The 13144-nt window shown below is 44.7% G+C and overlaps 1 protein-coding gene across 8 annotated transcripts in view; it reads left to right on the top strand.

Moving 5' to 3' along the window:
• The window catches only part of KDM2B (lysine demethylase 2B), a 170920-nt gene that overhangs the window by 67148 nt on the left and 90628 nt on the right, over nucleotides 1–13144 (top strand). For all 8 annotated transcript variants that reach the window (XM_075012803.1, XM_075012802.1, XM_075012808.1 and 5 more), the window contains one exon: nucleotides 9534–9649. In XM_075012803.1, coding sequence (XP_074868904.1) covers nucleotides 9534–9649 — 116 coding nt within the window. The remainder of the gene's footprint in view (nucleotides 1–9533; nucleotides 9650–13144) is intronic.

The raw sequence follows: 13144 nt of genomic DNA, 5'->3' as shown, positions 1-13144 counted from the left end.
CTCATACGTGGCATTTGTAAGGGCTTCCAGCCCTCTTTGGGGAAAAGAAAACAGGCCAGAAGGTTAAAATATCTGCTAACGTTGGCATTAAAGTCTCTATCTGAGCCCTCTACCTTGGTCTGGGTTCTAATCATCTTGGTATTGATAAGTAGCACAACTCTAGCATTCTTTGTACTGAGAGACAGATTGGCTGTACTGAAGAGGCGAGATCAGAAAAGTGGGGCAGTACCAGGGTCTCTGCCAGAGGCACTGGGGGGATGTTTAGAGAGGAAGTACTATTCAGAGCACACTTGACTGCGAAGCCCATTGTGGACCTGTCAAAACAGCTCCTTACTCACCTTCATTGGCATCTCATTGTGCCATGATACTGGAGATTGTCTTTCTGGTGCCAGCTACTCCTGAGGCTGAGGAAGAGTTGTTGAACCTCTCAGTTCATCCATCGCTAGTAGTTCAAGAGATTTATCTGGCATTGGTGCCCAGGTACCATCTGCAGTGCTTTCAGTTCCACAACAAGCACCCCCGTTGGATATGGCTGTCAGGGAGTGAGTGAGGCTGGTACAATCTAGCAGAAATCCATAGTAGATTGTATCTATGGCTCCCATTTTTTCAGAGTTTGTGCTTTCTTCTCTGGTATGGCTGGGTATGAATCTTTGTCCTTACCAGAGTGTGACAGGGGTTCCTACGTATTCCAACCTACCTAGTACCAGCAGGAAGCTTACAGGAGGGCTCCTTGTGCAGAATTGTACATCACAGAGTTGACACCTGTACCAGTGCCTCTTTTGGAGCCATGCACCCTACTTCCCATGGTGAACATCTCTGCAGCCATCTCAGATAGCGCCATTTGCTGAGCATTGCTACCACATGAGTGTTAGCACTGATTCTGAGACCAATACCAAGGGTACTCACATGGCATCTCTAAAGCCGTGTCTACACGTGCATGCTACTTCGAAGTAGCGGCACTAACTTCGAAATAGCGCCCGTCACGGCTACACGTGTTGGGCGCTATTTCGATGTTAACATCGACGTTAGGCGGCGAGACGTCGAAGCCGCTAACCCCATGAGGGGATGGGAATAGCGCCCTACTTCGACACTCAACGTCGAAGTAGGGACCGTGTAGTCGTTGTGCATCCCGCAACATCGAAATAGTGGGGTCCGCCATGGCGGCCATCAGCTGAGGGGTTGAGAGACGCTCTCTCTCCAGCCCCTGCGGGGCTCTATGGTCACCATGTGCAGCAGCCCTTAGCCCAGGGCTTCTAGCTGCTGCTGCTGCAGCTGGGGATCCATGCTGCATGCACAGGGTCTGCAACCAGTTGTCGGCTCTGTGGATCTTGTGTTGTTTAGTGCAACTGTTTCTGGGAGGGGCCCTTTAAGGGAGCGGCTTGCTGTTGAGTCCGCCCTGTGACCCTGTCTGCAGCTGTGCCTGGCACCCTTATTTCGATGTGTGCTACTTTGGCGTGTAGACGTTCCCTCTCAGCGCCTATTTTGATGTGGTGCTGCACAACGTCGATGTTGAACATCAGCGTTGCCAGCCCTGGAGGATGTGTAGACGTTATTCATCGAAATAGCCTACTTCGATGTAGGCTTCATGTGTAGACGTAGCCTGAGAGACCTAGGAACAGTCCCTGGTATTATTAGCATCCTGTTCCTCATCCCCTGATAAGGCCATTGTGGCGGAGCCCATTTCTCCACTTCTGGACAAACTTAAGATTCATCAGGTACTCTTGAAGGGTATGGCTATGGCCCTTCATGTTCCCCCAGGGCAGATGCAGGAAAAATCCCGCAAGCTGGTGGACATTCTAACAATGCAGTCCCAAGTACAGGAGCTGTGTCAATAAATGAGGATGATTTGGACCTAACAAGGTTCTCTGGCAGAACCCAGCTTCCTTGTCTCCAGCTGCTTAAAAGTGGAGAGAATTATGTCTGCTCCCAGGGATTCCAACTAGTAGTAGGAATGGACTCGCTTCCTGCTGGCCACTCCATGTATTATCTCAGTATATGCGAGTGTCTTTTGGCTGGTTTCATTCACTGTTGCTCTGCTGTCTTCACCCTTTGATTGTGGACCCATGTTGCTTCCTGGACTACATTTTCCTCTTCAGGACGCTGCCCTCTGGCAGGATGGATATTCACCTTCCCCAGTCTCACACCTGGCATCACGGCCAACTGCAGGTAAGGCCTAGCCCCTCACCTCAGGGACAAGCCATGGTCTATATACGCTACACTCTGTAGAGGCTAGGTGAATTGCAAGAGAGGAGGGGAGGACCCAGGCCCGTCCACTATTTTGGGTCCTAACGCAGGGACCCTAGAGTAGTGGCCTTGTCTTGCCCTCCTTTACTGCCCCTTAACTACTTGTGCTCCCTGGGTCACTTCCCCATGACTGTTGCACTTTCGTGTCCCTTGTGTCAAGGCTTATAGCATGGGAGGCAAGCTCCAGCCTGATACCTCTCTCTGTTCCCCTGAGCCTGCCTAGCTGCGCTCCACCTCGGGTGTTTCTCTTAGGGAACCAGTCCTACCCCTTTGCTGGTCAGGATCCAATTGTCCTCTGCTTTGTTGAGCATCCCCTTCTAATAGGACTGCCCCAGGAAGCCACTCTTTGATTGCTTTTCTATAAGCCTCTCACTCATTGGCTGGATTTGCATAGGGTCCCTCTGGCCTGCTTTTAATCCCTTCCTGGGACATACAGTCCTCCTCCTCCATGCTGCTTTGTAGTAGCTACCAAGGAAAAGGAAAGGTAGGGGCTTATGGGAGTGATATGGGCATGCAGCTTCAGCCTCACAGGATATAGAGGACAAGAAGCTAAACTTATCAGGGAGGAAGTTTTATTCCACTGGTGGATTGTCCTTCACATTGCAAACCAACAAGCTTTATTGGAATGCTGATTTTACCCTATTTGAATACGGTCTTTGTTTTCACCACATCTGGGAGCCTGAGTTCCTTATAACAGGCGACTATAACAGCCATATTTTATGTAAACAAACAGAGACGAGTCCAGTCCTCACTGCTGTGTTAGGCAGTAGTCTTGCTCTCACCCATCTATTTCTGTAACTCTATACTTCTTATGGTGGACCAGCTGCTGGTGGGGCCCTCAGAATACACCTTCAGATCACAAGAGTGAGTAAGTTTAATTAACCATCATGAGTACTCACTTAGTCCAGTTGTAGCAAGGTCCATTTTGCAGCACAGGGGCAGGTTCCACGTGGATCTGTTTGCAGTAAAGGACAAAACACAATTACAGTAATTCTGCTTCAGAGCAGGTGATGGTCCAGGTTTGCTGACTGACATTTATTTTTTTACTGCAAGAGTCAGAGGGTCTGTCCACTGTACACTTTTCCCCCGGATAGCTCTTCTGCCCAGAAGTCTGTGCAAGGTTAAACAGAAGAAGGCTATCTTATATTGATTCCCTAGCTGGACCCCACGAGCACTGTTTTTCTCAATTGTCAGGGCTATCCGTCAGTTCCTCTCTTGCTCCTCTTTCATACAGCCTTAGTTTCACATAATCACGGCCAACTCTTCCACCCCAATCTTGAGGTTCTTCCCTTGTCAGTTTATACTTCATGTATAACATTGGTGGACGAGACCTGCTCTAGAGAGGTGCAGGAGGTACTGCTAAATAAGAGGAAACCATCAACGAGGACATCTTACTTGGTCATCTCTGACACTCCTTCACTGTGACCTTTTTGAGCCTGTGTGGTCTAGGACGAAAGGTGTCCTCCCGATTCTTGATTCTTGTCAGCATGTTCTGGATGTTTTTTTTTTTTCGTACCTGAAACATCAAGATGAACAGTTAGCTTAGTTAGAGTTCACATAGCAGTTGTCGGCAGTTCTCGCTGATGTGGATTAACACTTCTTTTTTTCCAGTCCAATAGTTGTCAAATTTCTGAAGGGGTTGGAGAAGGTTTCCACACATGAAGAGTCTTATTGCACCAGAGAGCTTGAATTTAATCTTAATTGTGCGGATGGATCTTCCTTTCATGCCTATAGTGTCTGGCTCTTTGTTTCACTTCTCAGTGACGGTAGCATTTGAAATAGCCATTACGTTGTCTAGAAGACTTGGGATTTGAGGACATTAGTAGCACATCCTCTGTATACTTTTTTAAACATAGATAAAGTCTGCCTTCATTCCCATCCAGCATTCCTTTCAAAGCTGGTCTCCTCTTTTCCTATCAACATAGTACACTCATCCCTTGTTAAACAAGTACTTTACTTATGAGTACTCGCTTAAACGAGGGGCACATATACGTACCTTCGTTCACTAGATGAGTGGACTCCCCCCACTCATACGAGCTTTACATCTTCCCCGTGGCTCCAGCCTGCTGCAGCCTGAACCTCCCGCTGGCTCTGCACACCCAAACTGCCGTAATCTGACCACCCCACTGGCTCCACGGCCCCAATCTGCCGCAGCCTGAAATCCCCCTGCCAGCCCCGCACACTCAAACCGGTGTGTCTGACCCCCCCCACCAGCCCCACACTCCCAAACCACCACAGCCTGACCCCCCGCCGGCCCCGCACACCCAAACTGCTGCAGTCTGACACCTCCCCACTGGCCCCACAGCCCCAACCTGCTGTAGTCTGAACCCCTCAGCCCCAACTCGCCACAGCTTGACCCCTCCCCGCTGGACCCGCACACCCAACCTGCCATAGTCTGAACCCCCCGCTGGCCCCGCACACCAAGCCCGCCACAGCCTGACACCCCCCCCCACCAGCTGGCACACCCAACCTTCAGCAGCCTTAACCCACCCGCCCCAGGGACCCAACCCACCACAGCCTTAACACCACCGTCAGCCCCCACAGACCCAACATGCCCCCAGTCTTTAACCCTCCCCAACCCACCCCAGCCCAAGTTTCACTTATCTTTCAAAAGCAGCACCACATGCTGCCACTCCGCTGAGCTAGGAGCACTTGAAACCAATCAGAGACTTTTACATCTATTTTAATGGTAATTTGGTGTCCCTCTTATGAATTTTCACCTACGAGCAGAAAGTTGGGAACCAACTGTGCTTGTATAGTATGGGATGAGTGTAATTTACTTACCAACCTTCCTCCCAAAGGCTCCTGGTAACAAGGGAGGAGAAGATTGCATGCCCTGGGGCTACGTCTACACTTGAAGCATCTGTCTACAGAAGCCACTGTCTGAAGAGATGTTCCAACAAAAGTTCTGTCAACAGATCGCATCTGCCAATAAATCTGGATAGATTTTTTTATCTGCTCTGTTGACAAAAGGGCCCTGAGCGTCTATGCAGCCTTTTCGTCGACAGTTTCTGTCAACAAAGCGCATTTGGTGTGTAGACGCTCCATGAATTTTGTCTACAAAACTCTCTTGTGTAGACGTAACCTGGATGTTGAAAGGGTATCAGTGTCTCATCTAAAACAGACCAAAACTTAATTTCAGTTGTTGTTGTACATGTGGACCTCATGAAGGACAATCTAGTTTGCACAGAGAGGATTTCAGTGTGCATGTCCAGTTGTATTTGTTTGTGTTACCACTTGGCTAGTTTGGAACCACTAGGTAAAGTACTTGGTCATTCAGCTAGATCCCAAATGGCTTGTGCAGCATTTCTGGCTTACGTGCGTTAGATAGTTGCAAAGCAAAAGCCTGGCCCACGTCACACAATTAGCTCGCATTATGCAATTTCTCAGCAATCTAGAGATGATGCTAAATTTGGACAATTGGTTTTCCAGTCCTTGTTCAAATAGATTATGATCCTGCCTCTAGATAGAATTGCTTGTGAGTCACCCACATTGGAATGGACATGTGCAGTGTCTCAAAGAAGAAAAATTATTAAATCCCTTTCTGTAACAGTTGTTCTTCTAGATGTTTTACCCATGTCCACGATTTGCTCTCCTGCCCATTTCTATTGGAGTAATTCCAGTAGGAAGGAACTCAGGGAGTGGATGGGTGGGTGGGTTGGCTTGACACTTATGCCTGTGTGGTATACATGAGACAGCAGAGGGTACACTCAGGCTGCCATGACGGATGCTGCTGTAGGTAAAAACTCTCTGACAACCATGCACTGGAGTGTGCAAACACCCACAATAGAAGGAAGGAACATGAGCAGCATATCTTGAAGAACAATAGTTATAGAATGGCTAATAGCAGTCTCCTCATTTCAGGAATTTTTATATTAGAGTTGTAAATCTCCAATAATAATAACAACAATAATAATTAATAGTAGTAATTAATAATAAAAATAATACGGAGCTATACATCTCATAGAACTGGAAGGGACCTCAGGAGGTCGAGTCCAGTCCCCTGCCCTCTTGGTAGGGATGGTGCTTGGTCCTGGCACGTTTTAACATAAGAACATAAGAATGGCCATACTGGGTCAGACCAAAGGTCCATCCAGCCCAGTATCCTGTCTGCCGACAGTGGCCAATGCCAGGTGCCCCAGAGGAGGTGAATCGATGACAATGATCAAGCGATTTGTCTCCTGCCATCTGTCTCCAGCCTTTGACTAAAGGCTAGGGGCACCATACTTTACGCTTGGCTAATAGCCATTTATGAACCTAACCTCCAAAAATTTATCAAGCTCTTTTTTAAACTCTGTTAGAGTGCTGGCCTTCACAGCCTCCTCTGGCAAGGAGTTCCACAGGTTGACTGTGTGCTGTGTGAAGAAGAATTTTATGTTATTAGTTTTGAACCTACTACCCATTAATTTCATTTGGGTGTCCTCTAGTTCTTATATTATGGGAACAAGTAAATAACTTTTCAATATTCACTTTCTCCACACCATTCATTATTTTATATACCTCTATCATATTGCCCCTCAATCTCCTCTTTTCTAGACTGAAAAGTCCCAGTCTCTCCAGCCTCTCCTCATATGGGACCCTTTCCAAACCCTTAATCATTTTAGTTGCCCTTTTCTGAACTTTTTCTAACGCCAGTATATCTTTTTTGAGGTGAGGAGCCCACATCTGCATGCAGTACTCAAGATGTGGGCGTACCATAGTTTTATATAGGGGAAGTATGATATTCTTTGTCTTATTTTCTATCCCTTTTTTAATAATTCCTAACATCCTATTTGTTTTACTGACTGCTGCTGCACACTGCGTGGATGTTTTCAGAGAACTATCCACTATAATTCCAAGATCCCTTTCCTGATCTGTTGTATCTAAATTTGCCCCCATCACATTGTATGTATAACTGGGGTTATTTTTCCCAATGTGCATTACCTTACACTTACCCACGTTAAATTTCATTTGCCATTTTGCTGCCCAATCACTCAGTTTGCTGCGATCTTTTTGAAGTTCTTCACAATCTACTTTGGTTTTGACTATCCTGAACAGCTTGGTATCATCTGCAAACTTTGCCACCTCACTGCTTACCCCTTTCTAGGTTTTAACCTGAAACAGTTGACAGCATTATAATAAAGCAATCAAATCCAGTATTTACAGTCCTCTGTGTTGAGATCTGTTGTGAGGAAAGGAGTTTTTCCTAATGATTCGATCAGGGGACAGGGAGTCAGGACTCATGGGTTCTGTTCCCATCTCTGACACTACTTTACTGTGACCTTTTTGAGCCCCAGTTTCCTTATATGTAAAATGGAAATAATCATACTTATTTCATCTGAGTGGGTTAACCTTGCTTTGGCGGGTATAACCCCGTTCTGTCCAACATGTCGATCTCTGAGACCGGGTAGCAGCTTAGTGTTTGACCCCAGGCTCCATGACTTTATTTAGGATCCCTCTCTTTCTCGCACTCCATATGGACCAGGGAATGGAAGGTCATTTATTTTTTCCAATTTTTTTTTAATGACATGTGGATGTTTACTTGATATATTTAATGTCATATGCTGCACTAATCTGTTTGGGAAGAGGCTGTATAATTCTGTTGCATGTATCCACCAAAAGGCCATTACAGGTGTCAAAATATTCTTTACTCAGTTGTTGTTTTGTGGGCAGCATCAGTTACAGCTTTCATCCAACCCAGTGTATAAATACAATCCCTCTTTTCCAGGAGGGGAAGGTGAAGCACAGGGCCGTTAGATGACTTCCCAAGTGTACATGGGTGAGCAGAACATGAGAGCCCTGTTTCCCAGTCTGTTGCCCTGACCACTAAGTTACTCTACTTAGCAGTTTTTTTTCATATGCCTATCCAAGGTGAGGATATATTTCTCGCATTAGTTGCCTCTGCAAGGAAGGAAAGAAACTTGATTGATTTGGAGTCACAAACTTAGTTGATTGTGAGTGAGTCAGTGGTCGAATTTACAATACTGACTGTATGAAAGATGTAATAAAAACTCACGGTCACTATTACCATTGGGCACCTGTAATTTTCCCTTTATTGGATTCATCATATGGAATTAGATTTGTAAAGTCAGAAAAATGTGTGAAGAGCCAGCCTTGTGTTTCTGGGGAAAACATTTTAACATTTTTTTTCTCTGTCCCTCTCTTACTAAATGCTTGACAGTGAAAGCACTGTGAGCCAGTGTCCTGGTATATATGGTAGCTCGAGGGCTTTCCAGGTATAACCCAGCAGTTGTGCAAGCTGTGGCAAGGGATATGCTTTTGTGCCTAGTAGCTGGAGTGTCCACTTTCTAGGCTTAGGTTACATTTTCTTGCTGCCTTGCTGACCCTGAGGTGAATGAAAACCTCCCCAGTTGTAAGGGACACCAGTGCAGAGTTAAGAACAAATTGACAGGCCTTTATGCTCCTGCTGTCAGGTTTATTAATTGAAATCCTTTTGGTTTAAAGCAAGAATTAATGCTACAAATTCCTGGGGTCCCAGATTGTTAGTAGGATCGATTCCTTTAACTGCTGAGATCTGAATCTACAGTCCTGTGTACCCCATATGCCAGCTAATCACATGACTGCAGACAGGCAGAGAAAGGAATGCAGAGGAGCCAGCTGCCTGAACGGTTAGGGCTTCATCTGATTTGGTGGTGGGAAATTTCTTTGCAGGATTGGGTTGTGTGCAGTCTCATTGTCTGTAGTGGAGAAACACAAAGACTTGCCAAGTAAAAAGATTTTCAGTTGTTTTGAAGAATTAGTAATGGGATGTGGAGCTTTCAGTCTGCAAGATGGCTGGTACTGACCTGAAGTTGTTACTATCTGATGGCTGTTTAGGAGCCTGTGTGATACAAGTTTGCTGTGTTTTAATCCAGCTGTAGAGCACAAACCTGCCACCACAGTTAACGTGATTTGTGCAGAGAGACTAAGATCTAAATGGGTCGTGGAGTGTGAACTTTTCTTTCATTTGTGGGCTGTGGTTGACTCACATTGGTGGAGCAGCTTAAGGGAAGCTTGCTCAGCCTCCTTAAGGTTACAGCCAGTCTGTGAGTAAACAGAAGAATTCAGTCTCCGGAGCTATCATCATTCACACACAAACACGCTCTTGCTACTACAAGTGTAGTTGTGCTTGAAGTGTGATCTTGAGCAAGTCTTTTAGTTGCTCATTGCCTCAGTTTCTTTGACTGCAGAATGGGACTAATATTTGTATTTTCCCTTGGTGGGTTTATGAGAATTTGTCGTTTATCATAAATTCCTTTGTGATCCAACATAGCGTGAGGCCTTCTCAGTTCTTTGCTTTTCCTCTTTAGGATGGATACATGCAGTTTATACTCCAGTAGATTCTCTGGTGTTTGGTGGAAATATCCTGCATAGCTTTAATGTTCCCATGCAGCTTCGCATCTATGAGATTGAGGACAGAACAAGGGTAAGGATGTTTGATTCTCTTTTAAAGTGTGCAGTTCATTGTGACTGTATCGTGTATCAAATCCTTTTCATGTCCCTCTCTCTAAAAGACAAGATCTAGCGGTATCTCCATGTCAGAGTGGTTGGAACAAGAAAGGTAAATTGCAGGCAACAAGGCGCTCCAGGGCTGCTGCTCCTGGTAGGAGTTGCTTATGTATGTGCCCCCAGTTTCCACTGATTAGTCACCATTGAGTCTCATGTCTGTTTTTATACTCCCTTGTTGCCCTACTGTGGTGTAAACTCCTTTTCTCTTGCATGAAGGCACGTTGCCCTTTAGGGTGCACCTTTCCCCTGCTGGTATGGGTGAACGACCAGAGAACCAATGGGAACAGCAGCGTTCTGCTACCCAGAGTGGAATGGGGGAACCAAACAAAAACTGCACAAGGGAACAACATTACTCATTCTTTGCATTCTGCTGAGCTTTCTTCCACAGCAGGTCCATGCTAGTGCAGGAGAAACCTGGTTGATAGTAGGTGGGTGGAGGTTTTTGAGTCTGCCTATCTGGCTAAAACACGTTTCGCACTATCTGGGTATCAGGTAATGCAGTCAGAGACTGAGTGGGTACTGTGCTTCGAGGGTGAGAAATGTGCATTTGGTCAGGATCCCAGTTACTAAATAGCTATAATTATTTTGTAGCGAGATAAAATAAGACTAATATAAATCTCAAAGAAGTGTTGTTCTGTTTTAATTGCCCCACGTGGGTATTTTTTCATAGTCTGCCACAGAATTGTAATACAGATATTCAACCATGTACGTTTCTTGCCAGAGGATGTTGTGAAGGCTAGTACTATAACAGGATTTAAAAAAACAAACAAACTAGATAGGTCCATCAATAGCTGATGACTAGGAATAGTGTCCCTTGCATCTGTTTCTCAAAAGCTGGTAATGCCTGACAGTGAATGGATCATCTGATGGGGACCTGTTCTGTTCATTCCCTCGGAAGCACCTGGTACTGGCCACTGTTGGAAAATAGGACACTGGACTAGATGGATGTTTGGTCTGACCAAATATGGGTGTTCTTATGTTCTTGTGTACAGTCCCAAAACAGTTGCACTGGTATAACTTCCTGCGTGGACACACTCATTCCACTGCAGGACTGGCTTTGTTCATTTTAGCTTCTATCACTTGGGAGGGGATTTAAGCTGAACTAAAGTGAGCCACTCTAATGCTGGAAAAAGTGTCTACTCTGAGAGAGGGTGTGTATGTGTGTGGTGTTTTAGTATTAATGCTAATTATAATTATACAAGGATCATGTGTAAAACTTTCCCATATACACAAAACCCATTTAATGGTGTAGTTTATTGACCATGAGCAGTGTTCTGAGTGCTGTTCAGTCCTACAAGACAATATGGTCCCTGTCCCTAGGGGTTTTCAGTATAAATGAGACACTTCCAATAGACACAAAATATGCAGAGTGAGGGCCTTGGCCTGAATCGTGCACATTTTTACTTAGTCTTGCTACAGAGTTCCCTCACCAGCACAAAAAGCCTTTTTTCAGTGCAGCTTTTCTGATTCCCATGCTCTGACACCAGGATGCTACTCCATTACTTTGCAGGAAATATAAAGGCTGATAGGTCACGTATTGCTAAGCCTTGGTAGAAGGTGTTGGTTTCCTGGTGGGATTTGAATGGAAAGGGGGAATCTATTTGGCATACCAGAAAGAATTCTCAGTGGGAGACGTGGCTTGGCAGAAAGAGGCATTAAAAGGGAGATCTGAGCAGAATGAAGAGCATGAGTGTGAGTGGCGGAGGAATCAAGAACAGAGACAAAGACAGGAGTGGAATTCATGCGTGGCCTTGATGGGGAACACAAGAAACATGAACTTGATGTGAAAGGCAGAGGACAGGTTCAAACAGAAGAGTGCCAGCAGGGGAAGCTGATCTTAGCAACAGCATTTAGAGTAAACCAAAGATAAGTTGCAGGTAAGCTACAGAGAAGGAGGTTTTTGTAATCAAGGCTGGAGAAAGATGTTAGGGATGGATCAGAAAGGCAAGATTTTAGAGAAATTGTAGAAGAAGGACTGGCAGGATATATTGATGCCTGGATGAAGATGAGAAGAGTGAATACACGGGGTTGCGTGATGAGTATAGTAGTGCTATCAACAGTGCTGAAAACAAGGGGGAGGGGGCTTTGGAGGAAAAATGGAAACCAGGAAGTGTGTGAATTAATTATGTAGGAAGCCCCAGGGAAGTTTGAAAAGAGAGAAAAAAATATCACTGCATCAGTAAAAGAATAGGACTATAATTTTCACAGGGAGTTGAGCACCCACTGCTTCTATAAATTTAATCATAATTGTGGATGCTCAGGCCCTCTGAAAATCAGGCTCTTCCTTCCAAGGCAATTAGAGTGTCTCTAAATTTTTCACATGTTCATCAGCGTAACACTAAAGAAGATGTTGGCCAAGTTGCAATGGGCAGTTACGTGTCTAATTTGCACCAAGAAGTTGGACATATACCTACCATTTTTACCTTTTCAGAATCTCCCTTAAGTTTTTGTTTGTAGAGGACACTTTCAAGATTGGAAACCCACAGTTCAGCCTTTAATCTTTTAAGTCTCATCTGAGATAATTTCTGCAAAGAACTTTATATTTTCTCCCCAAAAAAGCTGCAGTGCGTAAAAAGGGGAGGGGGGAATTGACAATGGCCCAGAATTCAAACAATTCTACAAAAATAAATTCAGCACTCACATGCAGTTATGTGATAACAACGTATGATACTCAGTCTTGCTTTCTTGAACAGTTCTGCAATAACAGATATGTAAACAATCAAATGCTCATGTGTACCCCACAATAACAAAGGTGTGTATGCAACCCTACCCTCAAAAATTGACCTGGTATAAGACATGACAGAGAAAACAAAAATTTTTTTTTTTTTTTTTGGAAAACATTGATTAAAAGTACTGAAATCATTATGCAAGTCTCTCTTGAGAATAAATGTTTTCAAAATGAGCAAAATGCCAGAATGCACTATTCGGTTTACTTCGTGGAACAAATATTGTAATTACTTCTTTATTTGAATAATTCTCACTGAGTGGTATGGCCAGATCATGTGTAATGTACTTGAAAGTGAGTTCGCCAATGAACAGACTGCAGATGGGTTTCTCCTGAGTATTGATCTTTCCATTGTGTGTAACACAGAAGTAAATTACATGATGTGATTCACAAAGTAATTGCCACGTTCAAATCAAAGTAAAATCTGGGTGTATTTTCCCCCCTCTTGATTTTGCACGGAGCAATTTTATGGAGGTTTCACTGTGTTTAAACCTGCTGTATAATGGTTAATCATCTTTGATTGCTGGTATTCAAAGCCATTTTTATGCTAGGTGCAGTTGTTATTGTCTTAATAGCTAAGACAAGGACAATACATGGCTGAAATGGTAATGCTGATTTACAGCCCAATAAAAACCCCTAGCTTGTACACTTGTCATGCTTATTCTATCTTAATTTGTCATATCCCTG

The sequence above is a fragment of the Carettochelys insculpta genome, chromosome 18 (assembly GCF_033958435.1).
Source record: "Carettochelys insculpta isolate YL-2023 chromosome 18, ASM3395843v1, whole genome shotgun sequence".
NCBI classification, from domain to species: Eukaryota; Metazoa; Chordata; order Testudines; family Carettochelyidae; genus Carettochelys; species Carettochelys insculpta.
This window is presented reverse-complemented; position numbering and strand designations above follow the sequence as displayed.